At 51.1% G+C, this 19,077-nt stretch overlaps 2 protein-coding genes across 2 annotated transcripts in view; both read left to right on the forward strand.

Moving 5' to 3' along the window:
• The window catches only part of LOC137612561 (kidney mitochondrial carrier protein 1), a 4,813-nt gene extending 648 nt beyond the window's left edge, over positions 1-4,165 (forward strand). The window contains exons 3-9 of the mRNA XM_068341146.1: positions 119-213; positions 280-365; positions 828-923; positions 992-1,116; positions 1,207-1,330; positions 3,184-3,264; positions 3,385-4,165. Of these exons, the coding sequence (XP_068197247.1) occupies positions 119-213; positions 280-365; positions 828-923; positions 992-1,116; positions 1,207-1,330; positions 3,184-3,264; positions 3,385-3,426 (649 nt within the window). The 3' untranslated portion in view covers positions 3,427-4,165. The remainder of the gene's footprint in view (positions 1-118; positions 214-279; positions 366-827; positions 924-991; positions 1,117-1,206; positions 1,331-3,183; positions 3,265-3,384) is intronic.
• Positions 4,166-11,581: 7,416 nt separating this feature from the next.
• On the forward strand, positions 11,582-15,790 carry ednrba (endothelin receptor Ba). Its single transcript, XM_068341125.1, has 8 exons — positions 11,582-11,777; positions 12,063-12,485; positions 13,950-14,062; positions 14,147-14,351; positions 14,424-14,573; positions 14,741-14,874; positions 14,945-15,053; positions 15,268-15,790. The coding sequence occupies exons 2-8, from the start codon at positions 12,096-12,098 to the stop codon at positions 15,388-15,390; spliced, it is 1,224 nt and encodes a 407-aa protein (XP_068197226.1). The 5' UTR covers positions 11,582-11,777; positions 12,063-12,095; the 3' UTR covers positions 15,391-15,790.
• The last annotated feature ends 3,287 nt before the right edge of the window (positions 15,791-19,077 follow it).

Genomic DNA, 19,077 nt, shown 5'->3' on the forward strand with positions numbered 1-19,077 from the left:
TGTCACGTGTCTGTCCCTTCAGGTGTGTTCCCCTGAATGTTTAGCTTCAACTTGGGTCACGTGGGGTCTGGGGGGTGATGGGGGGGTTGTAACGCTCAGGTCACGTGTCCCCCCCCAGGATCGCCCCCGCCATGCTGCGCCAGGCGTCCTACGGGACCATCAAGATCGGGACCTACCAGAGCCTGAAGCGCCTGCTGGTCGACCGGCCGGAAGGTGAGTCACCTGTGGCCACGCCCACCTCCACGCAGACACGCCTCTGATTGGTCCCCCCCCCCACAGATGAGACGCTGCTGACCAATGTGATGTGTGGGATCCTGTCGGGGGTCATCTCCTCGTCCATCGCCAACCCCACCGACGTGCTGAAGGTAGGGCGCCGAACGCCACGCCCACAAACGTGATGTCACACTAACACCCCAGGGGAGGGGGGGTAGTGGGGGGGGGGCCTCAGACGCCACCAGCAGTTTATTTATAGAGGAGATCCTGGAGGTTTAACATCGTGTCCCGTAAACGAAACCAGAGAACGACCAGACGGCGGTCTGTGAACACACGCCATCAACAGACGAGCAGGGGGCGGAGACTTCCTGGAACAGAGGGAAAACACTTAAGAACACGCCGCCCACCCCCCCCCATCTGGTTAGAGACCTACTTCCTGTCAGGAGTGTCTGATCAGCGTGTTGGCGGATGGATACGACATCAGTGGGACCGTATCTCGTTCTTTACCACCTGTCTCCAGGTTCTACTATAGTTCACACACCTGTGTCACGACCCACTCGTCTGACACACACACACACACACACACACACACACACGTGTGATCCCGTCTCCAGATCCGGATGCAGGCCCAGGGGAGTGTGATCCAGGGGAGCATGATGGGAAACTTCATCAACATCTACCAGGAGGAGGGGACTCGGGGGCTGTGGAAGGTACGGACAGGAAGTAGTTCTCCGTCACACCTGTGCTACCTGCGCAGCTAACAGCTAACGCTCTGCAGGGCGTGTCGCTAACGGCGCAGCGCGCGGCGATCGTGGTGGGGGTGGAGCTGCCGGTCTATGACATCACCAAGAAGCACCTGATCCTGTCGGGGTACATGGGGGACACGGTGTACACACACTTCCTGTGAGTCTAACGAGGGGCGTGGACTTCCTGTCGTTAGCTTGAGGCGGCGCCGCCCTGCCGCAGGTTTAGCTAACCTGTTTTGCCCCCCAGGTCCAGCTTCGTGTGCGGCCTGGCGGGGGCGCTGGCCTCCAACCCGGTGGACGTGGTCCGCACACGCATGATGAACCAGAGGGGGGGCGCGCTGTACCAGGGAACCCTGGACTGCCTCCTGCAGGTCAGTGTGGGTACTGCAGGAAGAGGGCCTGAGCGATGTCCAGACATTAATACATTAACACATTAATACATTAATACATTAATACATTAATACATTAATACATTAACACATTAATACATTAACACATTAACACATTAATACATTAATACATTAACACATGAATACATTAACACATGAATACATTAACACATGAATACATTAACACATTAATACATTAACACATTAACACATGAATACATTAACACATTAATACATTAACACATTAACACATGAATACATTAACACATTAATACATTAACACATTAACACATGAATACATTAACACATTAATACATTAACACATTAACACATGAATACATTAGCACATTAATACATTAACACATTAATACATTAACACATTAACACATGAATACATTAACACATTAATACATTAACACATTAACACATTAATACATTAACACATTAATACGTTAATACATTAACACATTAACACTAGTGCTGTCAGGTGATTAACAACATTAACCTAATCTACAGGATTTGTAATTAATTAATCTAATTAATCTAAATTTTAATCTCATACCTGCTAAAGGCCCCCAAATAAAGAATTTATTTCTAGGACATTACAAAATTGTAGTTCATGACTGATCAATAGAATACACCAAGAAGAGAAGGTTTGAAATCCACATTTTTATTGGTTAAGTGTGTTTTATAAATGAAATTCAAAAGAAAAAAGGTCAAGAACATCAGCAAACCAATGAGACCAGGTGTATTTCTGAAAAATGTAATTTGAATACAGTTAAATAAAATAAATACAATTCAGGAATAAAATAATCTGAGTCTCAAACAGGCACATAAACAGACTCTCAATCAGAATGAATATAAAGCTGACTCAATACAGCAATTCACCATGAATAGTAGAACATGTCTCTGAATAAGGTACAAATACAAAAGGTACAAATAACAATAATAATAATAACAACAACAACAATAATAACAATAATAATAATAACAACAACAATAATAATAATAATAATGGATTAGATTTCTATAACACTTTTCTGGACCCTCAAAGACTCTTTCCATCAGATCCATTATTCATCCACTCCTCCTTCATACCTGGTGGGGTAACTACGTGTGTAGCCACAGCTGCCCCGGGGCAGACTGACGGAGGGTCTACAGGGCAGAATCACTGTGTTTTTGCTGATAGTCCGTCTTTATTCTCTTTAGAAATAAACGTTCCTCCCAAAGGTCCAGTGGTCTTGCCTCGCTCTCCTGTGTGGCGTCCATCTCTGTTGTCACCCTGCTTTAGACTAGTGGGGCAGGTAGGACGTGACGTCACTGCAGCCTACGGGTCCTTCAATGGGACAAATTTAAAATGCTTGCAGATTGACTTAACACTCACGATTAAATGCGTTAATTTTTATAGCGCGTTAATTTGCAGCGTAATTAATTAATCTAATTAATGCGTGACAGCCCTAGTAATATACATTAATATATTAATGCAATAATATATTAATGTATTAATGCATTAATTAATAAAATTAATGCATTGATTAATAAAATTAATGCATTAATTAATAAAATGAATACACAGCTGAATGTTAGTACCACAGGTTAGCATGTAGCATGTTCCAAATGGGGAGAAAGCTAGCCAGTATGCTAGCCAGGTTAACAGGTTATTGCTGCGTAACAGGATGAAACGTTCTGTACAGCACACACCCCACGCCTCAGGGTCATCAGTGTGTGTGTGTGTGTGTGAACACGTTAGCTGGTGTTCTCTATCCAGAGACACGTGACGTAACGTGTGCTTAGCGTGTGCTCCTGCTGGTGACGTGCTGGTGTGTTTCTTGCAGACGTGGCGCACTGAGGGCTTCCTGGCGCTCTATAAGGGCTTCTTCCCCAACTGGCTCCGCCTCGGCCCCTGGAACATCATCGTATCCTTCCAGCCCCCCCACAACCAGTGGGACCAGTTCGTGTCTGTCGGGCCTCCGGTAGCTTCATGCTAGCTAACTCCATTATCTACTGCTAGTGCCACTCCTTGACTCCGCCCCCAGTTCTTCCTGACCTATGAGCAGCTGAAGAAGATGGACGTGTGACGGGGGGGGCGGAGCCAGACCGGTGTGGGTTCACGTCCCGTGAGCCCAGAGGACCAAACCGTGTGTGAGGGGGGGCCCTGGGTCACGTCGGGTTGTGGGGCCTTTGTGGATGGAGGCCACGCCCCCCACGCCGCCACGCCCACCGCCTCTGACACGGCGCCTTAACGTCCTGTGATTTATTGACTGGTGGAGGGGGGGGGCGCGATGGAACACAGAGCGTCTGTTTGAGTGTGTTTTTATTCACTAACGTTTTTATTTCTGCTCCAATCGAGTGCCTTGGTTGCTGATGTGGGCGGAGTCACTCTGAGTGACACACGCAGCTGACAATCGCTGACATCATTCCTGTGTGAGTGTGTGTGTGTGTGTGTGTGTGAGTCGACAAACCTGGAGGAGTCTCCCTGGAATGTACGCAGACGAGCGCCAAGAAAACACACACACACACACACACACACCCCTCATGACCATATATGGTCAGCCTGCCTGTGCATGCAGACAGTAAATATAACCTGTAGCTGGACTTTAAGTTAAAACTTCTTACACACACACGTATGTAAGCCTGCATATTCTGTTACACACACACACACACACACACACACACACTGTGACCATCAGCTGATGCTCTGCTTTAAACGCTGCTTTGCTTGTCGTGTTTGTGCCGCCAAAGGATTTTTGTTGACTGTTTTCCTTCTGGGGGGGTCGGTGTGCTGACTGTTACAAATAAAAGACAAAATCCACCATCTATTGTAGTGACGTGTTTCCGCCACAGGGAGGCGCTGTGGGGCCACACGGCTGTGTTGACCCAGTTGGAGCCAATAGCTGTTAGCCTGTTGAGACCCCCACACCCTCCAGATGTTTCTGAGGGGTCCCCCCCCCAACACGCGTGTTCAGCAGCATCCCACAACAATCCCTCATGAATTATTCACACGCCTTTGTTCTTTATTTCTAAACAGAAATTCCCAGCTGACCCCCCCATCAGAGATGTGTTCAGGGGCCGATGTGGGTCGTGTGTGTGTGTGTGTGTGTGTGAGAGAGCCTTGTTCTTTTATTTGGGCCGCTACCATGAGACTCACATGGTGTGTTCTGTATCTGTTCCACCATCGCTGCTGCGGTCACATGACTTCCTGAGTGTTATGGAGGAGACGGGGGTCAGAGCTGGGGGGTAAAGTAGAGCCACCAGATATGAGATGAACCCGTCTAATAAGAAATAAAATCAGTTTAATCCGTTTCAGCCTGTAAAAAAGACCCTAAAGTATGAAAAACATTTTTATCAACCAATAGAAATGCAGACTTTACCTGTGTTATAAATCATTAGTTATTATTTATAAGTTATTATTTATAAGGTATTATTTATAAGGTATTATTTATAAGTTATTATTTATAAGTTATTATTTATAAGGTATTTATTATAAGTTATTATTTATAAGTTATTATTTATAAGTTATTATTTATAAGTTATCATTTATAAGTTATTTATAAGTTATTATTTATAAGTTACATCAACATGAAAGAATGAAAAGAACCAGAAGTCAGAACACGTCTCTACTCCACCAACCAGAACGAGATCCGGTCTCATGTCGTATCCATCCGCTTGTATCTCATGGTGGGACTATTTTTCCGTCCACTGTATCCTTTGGCCACAGGGGGTTCCAGCAGTCACAGACATGCTGCATTATGGGTATTATCTTGCTGCGGGGCCTGGGGGGGTCTGTGCAGGCTGATAAGGCCCTGATGGATCAGTAGAAACGTGTTTCTCGTGGATCCATCTGTGAACGGTTCCTGGTCCAAGCTGCTGACGGACAAAAACTAGACCCGTAGCAGTCGACCTACATTCACACCCCCTGAAGGGGCCCGGGGCCCCCGGGGGCCGGATCACAAGGATGAGCTGCCGCTCCGAGGAGCCGGTCACCAGAATGCTGAAGGAGATAAAGGAGAGGAGATTGGTTCCACACAGCGTGGATACCGACTTAAGTCGTGTCACGCTGCTGCTATGACTTCTGGGTAAAAAGTGACCTTTAGTGTCGTTTAGTTCGTTTATAGAAATCAATTCCCTAAATTAAATAAAACTTCCTGCGTTCAGGTTTTACAAAGGCTCAGATAAGATAAGTTATAAGATTTGTTCCTGTGCACTCGTACCAACCTGCAGCTGTTGGTTAGCGTTAGCTTAGCATTACAGTAAGGCTGGGTCTGAGGGGTTAGCGTTAGCTTAGCATTACAGTAAGGCTGGGTCTGAGGGGTTAGCGTTAGCTTAGCTTACCTGCCTCCCTCTGCTACTGCTAACGCTAGCAGTAAAGGCAGGTTTATGATGTGTGACAGATGAAGCAGAGCTGGGGTTCACCTGGATGTCACACAGATGCGTCTCCATGGCGACGGGGAACACCCCCTTGGGGTGATGGGTGTCATGAACGCGTGAGAAACGGCGCATAAATGATTTGACGTGACGACTGGAGACGCTGGAGCGTGTAAAACTAAATGGAATCACACGTCTCAGCTTCGCCATCGCCAAACTTTAACCCAATAGAGGTTTTTGTGATGCTTCATCATCACGCTGCCGTCATCACGCCGTCATCATCACACCATCATCATCACACCGCCGTCATCACGCCGTCATCATCACACCATCATCATCACGCTGCCGTCATCACGCCGTCATCATCACACCATCATCATCACACCGCCGTGAGAGTAAAAAGCTGGTCCGTTGTTCCACAACCAGGACGGAACCCACATTGTTCCTCCTCAATCTGAGGTTCAACAATCGGCCGGACCCTCCTTTCCAGCATCTTGGAGTAAACTTTCCCAGGGAGGCTGAGGAGTGTGATGCCCCTGTAGTTGGCACACACCCTCTGGTCCCCCTTTTTAAAAAGAGGAACCACCACCCCAGTCTGTCCCAGACTTCCACACAATGTTAAAGAGGCGTGTCATCCACGACAGCCCCTCAACACCCAGAGCCTTCAGCATTTCCGGGCGAATCTCATCAACACCCGGGGCTTTGCCACCGTGAAGTTGTTTAACTACCTCGGTGACTTCACCCCGAGAGATGGACTCTGATCCCCCATCATCCTCCAGCTCCGCCTCTGCAACAGAGGACGGGTCAGTTGGGGTGGTTGGATTCAGGAGTTCCTCAAAGTGTTCCTTCCACCGACCGACAACCTCCTCAGTCGAGGTCAACAGTGTCCCATCTTAGCTGTATACAGCTTGGATGGTCCCCCGTTTCCCCCTCCTGAGGTGTCGGACAGTCCTCCAGAACAATTTTGGTGCCGTCCGATAGTCCTTCTCCATGGCCTCTCCGAACTCCTCCCACACCCTCTGTTTTGCCCCCATCACAGCCGAGGCTGCAGTCCTTTTTAAACTTCAGCAATGGAAGCTTTGAACATCGACCATTCAGGTTCGATGCCCCCAGCCTCCACAGGGATGCAAGAGAAGCTCCTTAGGAGGTGTGAATTGAAGGCCTCACGGACAGAGTCCTCCTCCAGACGTTCCCAGTTCACCCGCACTACTCGTTTGGGCTTACCAGGGCTATTCAAAGGTTTCCTCCACCAACGGACCCAACTCACCACCAGGTGGTGATCAGTTGACAGCTCTGCCCCTCTCTTCACCCGAGTGTCCAAAACACACGGTCGAAGGTCAGATGATACGATCACAAGATCAATCATTGACCTCCGACCCAGGGTGCTCTGGTACCAGGTACACTTATGAGCATCCTGGTGTTCAAACATGGTGTTAGTTATGAACAATCCGTGACTAGCACAGAAGTCCAACAACATAACACCGCTCGGGTTCAGATCAGGGAGGCCATTCCTCCCAATCACGCCCCTCCAAGTGTCTCCATCATTGCTGATGTGTGCATTGAAGTCCCCCAGGAGAACAATGGAGTCCCCTGCAGGGATCCCTTCAAGGACCCCATTTAGGGACCCCAAGAAGGCCGAATACTCTGAACTGGTATTTGGTGCATATGCACAAATAACAGTCAGAGTCCCCTCCACCCCCACCCCCCACAGCCTTAAGGCGTAGGGAAGCAACCCTCTCATCCACTGGGGTAAACTCCAATACAGCAGCACTCAGCCGGGGGCTTGTGAGTATCCCCACACCCGCCCTGCGCCTCACGCCTGACGCAACTCCGGAGTAAAACCAGGTCCAACCCCTATCCAGGAGTTTGGATCCTGAACCGAGGCTATGTGTGGAGGTAAGCCCCCCCAGATCCAACTGGTAACGCTCCACCTCCAACACAAGCTCCGGCTCCTTCCCCCTCAGTGAGGTGACATTCCACGTCCCCAAACCCAGCTTCTGCCGCCCGGGTCTGGTCTGTCGTGACCCCCTGTCGTCACTGCTACCCATATGGCAGCGCACCCGACCCCATCGTTCTGCCCTGTGGGGGGTCGGTCCGCAGGGGTATTACTACAGTGATACCTCTGTACTCGACCGCCTCTATACTCGACCAAATCGGTGCTCGACCAAAAAATTCGAGTAGAAAATGTATCGGACCCCGAACCGATTTTCGGTACCCGACTAGCCGAGTCGACCCGAACGTGCTCCTCGGCTGCGCTCCTCGGCCAGCGGGTAAGCGTCAGTTCGACTCAGACCGCCAGCAGAGTAACACGTACGCAAATTACGTACGCAAAGACGTACGGAAATTATAGCAAAATATGAAAGTGGTGTACGAGTGTCCGACCTCACGTCGCAGTACGAAATGAAAGTCAACCATTTCCACTATCTTGCAGCAGAAGCAACTGACAATGGACAGGTTCCTTCTTAAAGAAAAGAGGAAGGCTACTGCCCAGCCAGATTCACCTCCACGGAAGAGAGAGAGAAGGGAGGAAACCCCTGGAGGCGCGTTACCTAGCGTCATCATGGAGGGGATTCCCCTTCCATGATGACGCTAGTGCCATCAACCGCTCTCCAAAACGTAAAGTAAATTATACAAAATGGTTTATAATGCTTTATCTTTATCGTGTACTGCTTGTGCACATTTACGCCTTCATTGTTGTTTAGATACACGTTCTTATAATATTTTAGGTATTTTTCTAAATGGTAAGAACGGATTAAAATACTTTCCATTATTTCTTATGGGAAAATTGGTTTCGGTGGTCGAACAAATCGGTGCTCAACCACCACCTCAGAACGGATTATGGTCGAGTACAGAGGTATCACTGTACTATTATTATCATCATTATTGTTACAATTATTATTGTTATTATTATTGTTATTGTTACTGTTATTATCATCATCATATTCCTGTTGTTGTCGTCTTTGTAATTGTTTCTGTTATTGTTGTTATTGTTGTTGTTGTTGTTGTTGTTGTTGTTACTGTAGCTTTTTAATTGGAAGACAAACTAAATGAACTCAGGAAGAAACTTTAGGTGGGGTTAGGGTGTGGTGGGGGGCAGGGTTCGGGTGAGGTGGGGGATGGGGTTAGGGTGTGGTGGGGGGTGGGGTTAGGGTGTGGTGGGGGGTGGGGTTAGGGTGTGTTGGGGGCGGGGTTCGGTGTGGTGGGGGTGGGGTTAGGTTGGGGGTGGGGATAGGGTTTGATGGGGGTGGGGTTAGGGTGTGATGGGGTGCGTTCCCCATGAGGAACCCTAACGAGACGAAGGCCTCAGATTCAGGAACATCCTCCTGACCTTCTTTGTCTGACACACAGCGGCTGCATTCCATTCCGTACGGTTTGGTTCTGTTCACCTCGTCCCGCGGCGCCGACCCAACAGACCCTGTGTTTTCATCCGAGGGACTACTTTATGGACTGGTGTTGCTGTGGGGACAGAGGCGTGATCTGTTCCTCCTCCGTAGACAAGGTGAAACAGAAAGCAGAGCAGACAGACGCTCTTTGTCCCAGAATGCAGTGCTCGCCGTGTGAAGCGGCGATCATGTGTTGAGCGGCGCCGCCGGGGGACGAATCGGGTCCTGATTGTTTCTTTAATCTATCGGGGAGATGAGAGGATGGAGGACGAGTCAGCAGAAATCTGTCGCGTCTGGAACGTCCTGACGACCCTGAACGCACCTTCATCAGCTGCAGGAGGCCACATGTCAGAAAAACACAGCAGCACAGCAGGAGATGATCGCTTCCTTTCTGGGGGGGGGCGGATGGATGGATGAGTCCGGAGGACGGGGAGGAAACGCATTAGAGGCAGGAATGCGTGTTTGGAGCGGAGATCTAACGGAGAGACACATGCGGTCCAGACCGCCGTGACGTCTGGACCCGTGACGTAGCGTCCCGAGTGTCGGCGTGTTCGTGGTTTTTCTGGTTCGCTGCTTGTGCTGACGGTCGTCATGACGCCCAGCCGCGGAGTCTCACCTGGACGGGAGGTTTGCAGGCCGTCGTGGTCACCGCCGTGCTACCATGTCCCACGTGAACACGTGTGTGGAAGCAAACACGTGCCACGCCCCGACACACGCGACACCAGATGTCCAATCCCGACGGTGATGGACGTCACCACAGCTGCTTCCACACGTGACTGGAATCCATCTCTGCTGAGGCGCCAGGAGGGGCGGGGCTTACTGTGTGTGACCTCTAACCACTCAGCAGCGTTTCAACAGCTGACATGATGGAGCTCAGAGACACGCCCCCGTCATTCAGATTGATGTGGGAACCGCTGCCATGGCGACGCTGCCATGGCGACGCTGCCATGGCGACGCTGCCATGGCGACGCTGCCATGGCGACGCTGTCATGGCGACGCTGTCATGGCGACGCTGTCATGGCAACGCTGTCATGGCAACGCTGTCATGGTCTCACTGATGTCGTATCCGTCCACCAATACGTGGTAAAGAACGAGATGCGGTCTCACTGATGTATCCGTCCTGCCATCAGAACCCGGGCCTGGCGCCACACTGGGTGGGGTCTAGGTCCTACCCACGCTCCTCTTCGTCCTGCTGCTGGTCGGGTCACACAGACGTGTCTTTGATAACTTATCAGATTATCTGACTCTTTGAGTCGGGACGGGACAAACAGAGCACGCCTGTCGTCGGGGACAACACACACATTGAGTGTAGGGGTCACACATAACGCTGTTGGGTCCGGTGGTAACGCAGCAGCGGTTCCGGGTCTGGAGCCTTCATCTGGTTCAGCTGAGGAAGAGGAGCGTGACTAGAGCATCGCCGGCGCTAAAGGTCACCATGACGACGCATTCAGACCGTCTTTAGAATTCTGTCTTTGGGGACTAAAATGCAAAATTTGTAAATAACAACAACAACAAGACAACAGTGTCCGACCCCCCCTCCACGCCTACTACTGGCCTAGTAGAGGTACTGCAGCGCCTCCACCCGCTCCCATCCATCTGGAAAAACGTTTCCTTACATAACAAACCCGTCGCCATAGCAACAGGGCTAGGATGGCACGCACCAGCAGTCACATGATGTCACATGTGCAGCGCAGGGGCTCAACTTCATTGTCAGCCAATCAGGTGGCTGCTGTCTTCTTACACGTTCCTGCACTATTTGTTTTTCACGCTGCTGCTTTTGCTCCGCCTCCCTGGCCCCGCCCACCCAGCCTTCAAGGGTTAATCAGATCTTACTTTCATTGGTTTCACCGGGTCATCGGCCGCCGCCGCCACCGCCGTCTGGACTCAGGGGGGATTTCTATCTCGATGAAGTGCAGGACAGATAACCTTTGACCCGGTCTGACATCACACCTTTAATATAGTGTGTGTGTGTGTGTGTGTGTGTGTGTGTGTGTGTGTGTCCATTTAAATCCAGAATTATGAAATAAATGCCAGAAAAATCTAATTTTCACCAAAATAAGGCCTTAATGAACCAAAATGTAACCAAAAAAACATGCATTTATGAGCTTTAATTTGCATAATTTCTGCTAAATACAGCTTTTTTTTGTTTTTTTTTGCATGTAAAATGCAGATGCAAGTGTCGGATTAATGGAAACAAATGTCAAACCTGTGATGTAGAAGTCTGAAAGGGTTAAATATGTAAAGTTTCATTTGTTCATCAATAAACGGATCAAATCAATCAGTAATAATCAATCCTGGAAGGAATCTGGTTACCAAACTAAATAAACTTTATTACCGAGTTCCTCCATCAAAATGATGAACACCAAACAACTTGTTAGCTCAACCCCCCCCCCCCCCCCACTACACTCCTCCTCTTCTTCTACAGAGGAAGAGGAGGAGTGGGAGTGTGGGGGGGGGTGAGCTCAGGAGACTCATGAGACTTTGTTCTCAGAACAGACCAGCCGAGAACCCAGCGCCTTCGGATCGCCGCTGCACAGCGTCTGCTGGAGATGACGGCGCCCCCCCCCAGGAATAACCACCATCCAGCTGGGAGCGTTTCCTGTCCAGGAGGTTCGAGCGTTACCAGGAGGTTCGACAGACCAGGAGAAGATCTGGTTGGATTCCTGCCCCAGAGGAGTTAGGTAAGCAGAAGCTCTTTTTTCCAGAGGAACCTGAACGCCTCTCAGATCTTTAAACTCATCAAACATCTCAAACCTTCAGTTTCTCCTCCATGAGGAGCTCTTTTTTTTTTGGAGCGAGGAGAATGAAGGAATGCTGGAAAAACAAACCCTCATGGGTTCTGGGGTGATGCTCACTGGGGGCCCCCGAGGGCCAAGTCCCTCCAACACAGCGTGCTTGTTGTCATATGATATCATAACGTTCCGTTACCGGCGCTGACACAATGCCTGCTCTGTGTCCCCCCCCAGCTGGATCGAACCGTTCCACCACTGAACGGCGTGATGAAGACAAGTCTCCTCTGCTGGGGGGGGCTTCTTCTCCTCCTCTCGGTGGTCGACGGGCAAAACGCCCGCCTGGGCACCGCCGCCACCCAGCGACCCGGACTGGTGGAGCGGGACGTTCAGAGTCTGCTGAGGTCCAACGCCACCGCCCCCCGCCGCCGCCTGCCCCCCATGTGCAGTGGCCCCACAGAGATCCGGGACACGTTCAAGTACATCAACACGGTGGTGTCCTGCCTCGTGTTCGTGGTCGGCATCATCGGGAACTCCACCCTCCTGCGCATCATCTACAAGAACAAGTGTATGAGGAACGGCCCCAACATCCTCATCGCCAGCCTGGGGCTGGGCGACCTGCTGCACATCATCATCGGTATCCCCATCAATGTCTACAAGGTACACACACATCAACGTCTACAAGGTACACACACATCAACGAATACAAGGTACACACACATCCACGTCTACAAGGTACACACACATCGACATCCACAAGGTACACACACATCAATGTCTACAAGGTACACACACATCAACATCTACAAGGTACACACACATCAATGTCCACAAGGTACACACACATCAACGTCTACAAGGTACACACACAGATCAATGTCTATAAGGTACACACACATCAACATCTGCAAGGTACACACACATACATCAACGCTTACAAGGTACACACACATCAATGTCTACAGGGTACACACACAGATCAATGTCTACAAGGTACACACACCCATCAAAATCTGCAAAGTACACACACACACACACACACACATCAGCGTGTACAAGGTACACACACACACATCAATGTGTATAATGTACACACACACATCCCCATCAATATCTACAAGATACACACACATCAACGTCTACAGGGTACACACACAGATCAACGTCTACAAGGTACACACACCCATCAACATCTGCAAAGTACACACACACACACACACACACACACACACACACACACACACACACACACACACATCAGCGTGTGCAATGTACACACACACACACACATCCCCATCAACATATACTGTACAAGGTACACACACACACATCCCCATCAACATATACAGAGTACACACACAGTCCCATCAACATATACAGGGTACACACACAGTCCCATCAACATATACAGGGTACACACACACACATTCCCATCAACATATACAGGGTACACACACACATCCCCATCGACATATACAGGGTACACACACACACATCCCCATCAACATATACAGGGTACACACACACACACACACACACACATCGCCATCAACGTATACAGGGTACACACACACACACACATCCCCATCAACATATACAGGGTACACACACAAAGGGTGGGTTCCTCCTCCTGCTGAAGGTTTTCCTTTCGTAACTTCATCTCACTGTGATTTAGTTTCATGTGAACTTATCACACACACACACACACACACACACACACACACACACACACACACACACACACACACACACATACCTCTGTTATTACTCTGAGCCTCCCTCTATCCCCGGGGCGCCTCTCGTATGTTGTGTTCATTTTGGGCGTCGCCTGTTCTCTCATTTTGGGCGTGGGCGTCACCCGCTCATGCATCAGCCGTCCCACTCGGTTGAGATCGTCCACCCACCCACCCACCCACACACACACACACACACACACATGCGTGACGGATGCGTGTGTTTGAGCCCGGGGCGTTAAAACAACGGATGTGAGCCGACTGGGATCTGAACCACATTCCAGGCGTTCCGGCGTTCAGACAGGAGCTCCCGGTTCGTCCTGCGGCGCCTCCAGGTGGGGGGGGTGGAGACACGTTCTCACGTCCTCTTCTTCTTCCTGCGTCCCTGCAGCTGCTGGCGGAGGACTGGCCCTTCGGGGTCACGCTGTGTAAACTGGTTCCGTTCGTGCAGAAGGCGTCGGTGGGGATCACCGTGTTGAGCCTGTGTGCGCTGAGCATCGACAGGTGGGCTAACACACGTGTCCTGATGGAGCTGCCTGACGCCACGCTGACCTCCTGTTGCATTCTGGGTAATGTGGGCTCCTCCAGGTACCGCGCCGTGGCCTCCTGGAGCCGCATCAAGGGCATCGGCGTCCCCAAGTGGATGGCGATCGAGATCGCCCTGATCTGGATCCTGTCCATCGTGCTCGCCGTCCCCGAGGCGGTCGCCTTCGACATGATCACCATGGACTACAAGGGCGAGCACCTGAGGATCTGCCTGCTGCACCCCATGCAGACCAGCACCTTCATGAGGGTGAGCCCCGCCCATCGGCCCCGCCTCAGGGGGCGTGTCCTCACGCTCACGCCTCCATCTCCTCCCCTCCAGTTCTACAAGTCGGCGAAGGACTGGTGGCTGTTCGGCGTGTACTTCTGCCTGCCGGTGGCGTGCACCGCCATCTTCTACACGCTGATGACCTGCGAGATGCTGAGGAAGAAGAACGGCGTGCAGATCGCCCTGAGCGACCACCTCAAACAGGTCCCGCCCCCCTCGCCTTCGACATCACCCTGTTGATGATGAGAACGCTAACCAGTCAGGAGTTAGCGCGAGAGCTAATCAAAGTGGTGCCGTGCGTGTGTGTGTGTGTGTGTGTGTGTGTGTGTGTGTGTGTGTGTGTGTGTGTGTGTGTGTGTGTGTGTGTCCAGCGGCGGGAGGTGGCTAAGACGGTCTTCTGCCTGGTGCTCGTGTTCGCCCTCTGCTGGCTGCCGCTGCACCTCAGCCGCATCCTGAAGCTGACCATCTACGACGAGAAGGACCCCAACCGCTGCGAGCTGCTCAGGTAGGGCCACGCCCACAGTGGGCGGGGAGGGTGGCGTGAGGAGGCGGGGCCACTAACGTGTCCGTTTCAGTTTCTTCCTGGTGCTGGACTACATCGGCATCAACATGGCGTCGGTGAACTCCTGCATCAACCCCATCGCCCTCTACATGGTCAGCAAGCGCTTCAAGAACTGCTTCCGGGTAAGACACGCCCACCTGTGTGGACACGCCCATTTATTCAAATGAGACTTTGAGAAAATTCACTTCAAATCCTGGTTGTTGTCTGTTCCTACACTGTAAAACAACAATTTTTAATGATTTAAATAACAAAGCTAACCACGGTTAGCCGTTAGCATTGAGCGTTGCTCGTGGGGGCGGGGCCTGTCCCTCCTCACCTCCTCCTCTCCCCCCCCAGTCCTGCCTGTGCTGCTGGTGCCTCCCGGAGGAGATGCTGATGGACGACAAGCAGCTGTGTCTGAAGATGAAGGGCACGGAGCAGAGCAACTCCCGCCTGACCAACAAGTCCACCACCGCCTGAGGGGGGCCCCGGAGGGGCAGGGGGGGCCGCCAGGGGCAGGACGGGCCACCCCGGGGCACGAGGGGCCGCCCCGGGGCCAGGGACCCAACACAACCCGTCTATGACGGCCCTCAGCTGGGGGCTCTTATCCCGCAGCGCCAGAGTCTCCATAATCAGCTCTCCTGGCTCCTGCCCCGCCCCACACTGTTCTGCCCCGCCCTATTCTGCCCCGCCCTATTCTGCCCTGCCCTCCTCAAAGCTGAGGAAACATTAAACACCTGGACCTGCCCCTGAATCTGGATCCACTTTGAACCAAAACACCTACCACGCCCCTCCATGCCCCACCCACACCCGCCACGCCACGCCCCACCCACATCCTACTGTGCCCCACCCACATCCCACCGTGCCCCACCCACATCCCACCACGCCCCACCCACATCCCACCACGCCCCACCCACATCCCACCACGCCCCACCCACATCCCACCATGCCCCACCCACATCCCACCATGCCCCACCCACATCCCACTGTGCCCCACCCACATCCCACCACGCCCCACCCACATCCCACCACGCCCCACCCACATCCCACCACGCCCCACCCACACCCGCCACGCCCTCATCCTTCCACCGTTTGGAGAGAACAGTCCAGGTTTGTAATCCTCCTGCTGAGAAACCCGCCCACAGACACACAGGTGAGCCCCCACCTGCTGACAGGAGGGTAACAATGACTGCCCTCTGTTGCCCTGTCGATGACATCACAGGAAGTCTTCCTCTGCTTTTAATCACTAAGGAGTCAGGCGCCCTTCATCCTGAGTACCAGGGTGAACCGGTGTGAAAGGGGCGGGCGGGGTCAGAGGTCACCTGATGAGTCCAAGAGAACGAGAAGCCCCGCCCACCGCTGTCAGCTGCAGCCGCCACCCTGCAAAGGATAGGCTGCAGAGAATGACTGAATAAATGAATGAATGAACGAAAAAACAAATGAATGAACAAATGAATGAATGAATGCATGAATGAACGAAGAAACAAATGGATGAATAAATGAATGAATGAATGAACAAATGAATGAATGAATGAACAAAGAAACAAACAAAATGAATGAATGAATGAATGAACAAATGAATGAACAAATGAATGAATGAATGCATGAATGAACGAAGAAACAAATGGATGAATGAATAAACAAACAAACAAAATGAATGAATGAATGAATGAATGAATGAACAGTGAAAGTTACTTCGGACTTGAGCGCTAAGCTAAGGTTGCTAACACCCTAGCAGCACCTGAAAGAGTGTAGCCGGTGATGTCATCTTTAAACTGATTTTACTTCCTGTTTCCCCCCACATGTGGGCGTGTCTTACACACCTGGTCTCACCTGTGACGTCGAGCCTTTAAGTGTTTGTTGTTTCCTGAACTACTGACTGATTTAAACTGTGTGAACATGTTTTTGTAGTACCCCAGAAACAGTTGCCCCGCCTTATAGTCACATGACTCCTCCCCTCCATCGTGATGAAGATGAAGAAGAGGAGGAGGAGGGGGGGGGTTGTTTTTTTGCAATAAATAAAAAGCTAAACTTTGTAAACAGGAAACGAGTCGGGCGTGGCGTTCTTTTGAGGTCGCCCAGAGCGAATCGTTTATGAGTGTGTGTGTGTGTGTGTGTGTGTGTGTGTGTGTGTGTGTGTGTGTGTGTGTGTCTGATTTGAGTGTGACGGCAGGCGCTGTCATGTGATGCTAATGCTAACACAGAGCATCACTGTGATGTCTGACCTGGGAATGTTCCCCCAGGCTAACCAGCGTCACGCATGTCCCATCAACTGTAAGACGTCCTCTGTCCTGTGATGCCCCCCCCCCTCTTTAAACCCCCCCACTGTCGACGCCCCCCCCTTCAATCTGCTGCAGCTTGTTTTTCCTCCTCTTCCCTCTCTTTCGTTTCCCTCCTCTGCGTTCCTGTCTGTCTGTCGGTCAGACGGGACACAGGTGGTGCCCCCCCCCCCGGTAACCCCCAAGGTCTCCGGTCCAGTCGGGTGTGGCTGATGACATCACCCCCTCCAGGAACCTCAGGTGTTTTCATGTGGGACATGTGGTCCATCATGACGAGACGTTTGGCCCCCACCCTGTGTTTTATAGCAGTGGTTCAGTTTAACGGGACGGAACGAAGCGTCACGGCAGGAACTATAAAAACTGTCTTCACACGCCGACCGGATCACTAACTCAGTCCAGCGTGACCCTGTCGTACCAGGAAAGTGGTCATAAAACTAGTCCCGCCATAAACACCCCACCAGTCCATTTAGGAACAGATAGATAAGACCCCCCCTGGACCCCAGAAACCCATCAGGTGGATGGATACATCAGTGAGACCGCATCTCGTTCTTTACCACGTGTTGGCGGATGGATACGACATCAGTGAGACCGCATCTCGTTCTTTACATGTTGGCGGATGGATACGACATCAGTGAGACCGCATCTCGTTCTTTACATATTGGTGGATGGATACGACATCAGTGAGACCTCATCTCGTTCTTCACATGTTGGCGGATGGATACCACATCAGTGAGACCGCATCTCGTTCTTTACCGTGTGTCGGCGGATAGATACGACATCAGTGACACCGCATCTTGTTCTTTACCGCGTGTCGGCGGATGGATACGACATCAGTGAGACCGCATCTCGTCCTTTACCGCATGTCGGCGGATGGATACGACATCAGTGAGACCGCATCTCGTTCTTTACCGCATGTCGGCGGATGGATACGACATCAGTGAGACCGCATCTCGTCCTTTACCACGTGTTGGCGGATGGATACGACATCAGTGAGACCGCATCTCGTTCTTTACCGTGTGTCGGCGGATAGATACGACATCAGTGACACCGCATCTTGTTCTTTACCGCGTGTCGGCGGATGGATACGACATCAGTGAGACCGTATCTCGTCCTTTACCGCATGTTGGCGGATGGATACGACATCAGTGAGACCGCATCTCGTTCTTTACCGCATGTTGGCGGATGGATACGACATCAGTGAGACCGCATCTCGTCCTTTACCACGTGTTGGCGGATGGATACGACATCAGTGAGACCGCATCTCGTTCTTTACCACGTGTTGGCGGATGGATATGACATCAGTGAGACCGCGTCTCGTCCTTTACCACATGTTGGCGGATGGATACGACATAATTCAGGGCGTTAGTCGCTTTTTTTGCAAGACTGGAATGGGTTTAAATGACTTTAGTAATGTTAAATGTCAGAACTTGTTAAACTCGTATCTCCAGGTTCTATTTTTTTGCGTTAAACTTTGGTTTTCAGAGCCCTCTGCTACTCGGGGTGGTATTAGCTTTTCTTAAACGTTAGGTTCACGTTAATGTTCCGTCCTGATGAAAAGCCCCTCGGCGGCTCCAGGCCAAGCCAAAGCTGGATGTAGGTGTGATCCGTCACGCGTCATTCCTGCTCGGTTCCCTGTGTTTGTTCTGGATCCATCACGACTTCGTGTTGGGAGGACAAAGAAAAATACGTTTTCATGGGGGAGGGGAACAGGAGGAACGTCCTGCGGAACACGTGTCTCCATGTTTTCACGGAAAACACTGAAAGCATCTCAAACGAGCCTCTCGTGGTTCTCTTAGAAGGTTTGGGAGAATCATCCGCCGTCGTCACGCGGACGTTCAAAGGTTTGTCTTGGGTCACACATCGATGTCACACTGGTGTGAATCACACA

Source organism: Antennarius striatus, chromosome 18 (assembly GCF_040054535.1).
Source record: "Antennarius striatus isolate MH-2024 chromosome 18, ASM4005453v1, whole genome shotgun sequence".
Classification (NCBI taxonomy): Eukaryota; Metazoa; Chordata; class Actinopteri; order Lophiiformes; family Antennariidae; genus Antennarius; species Antennarius striatus.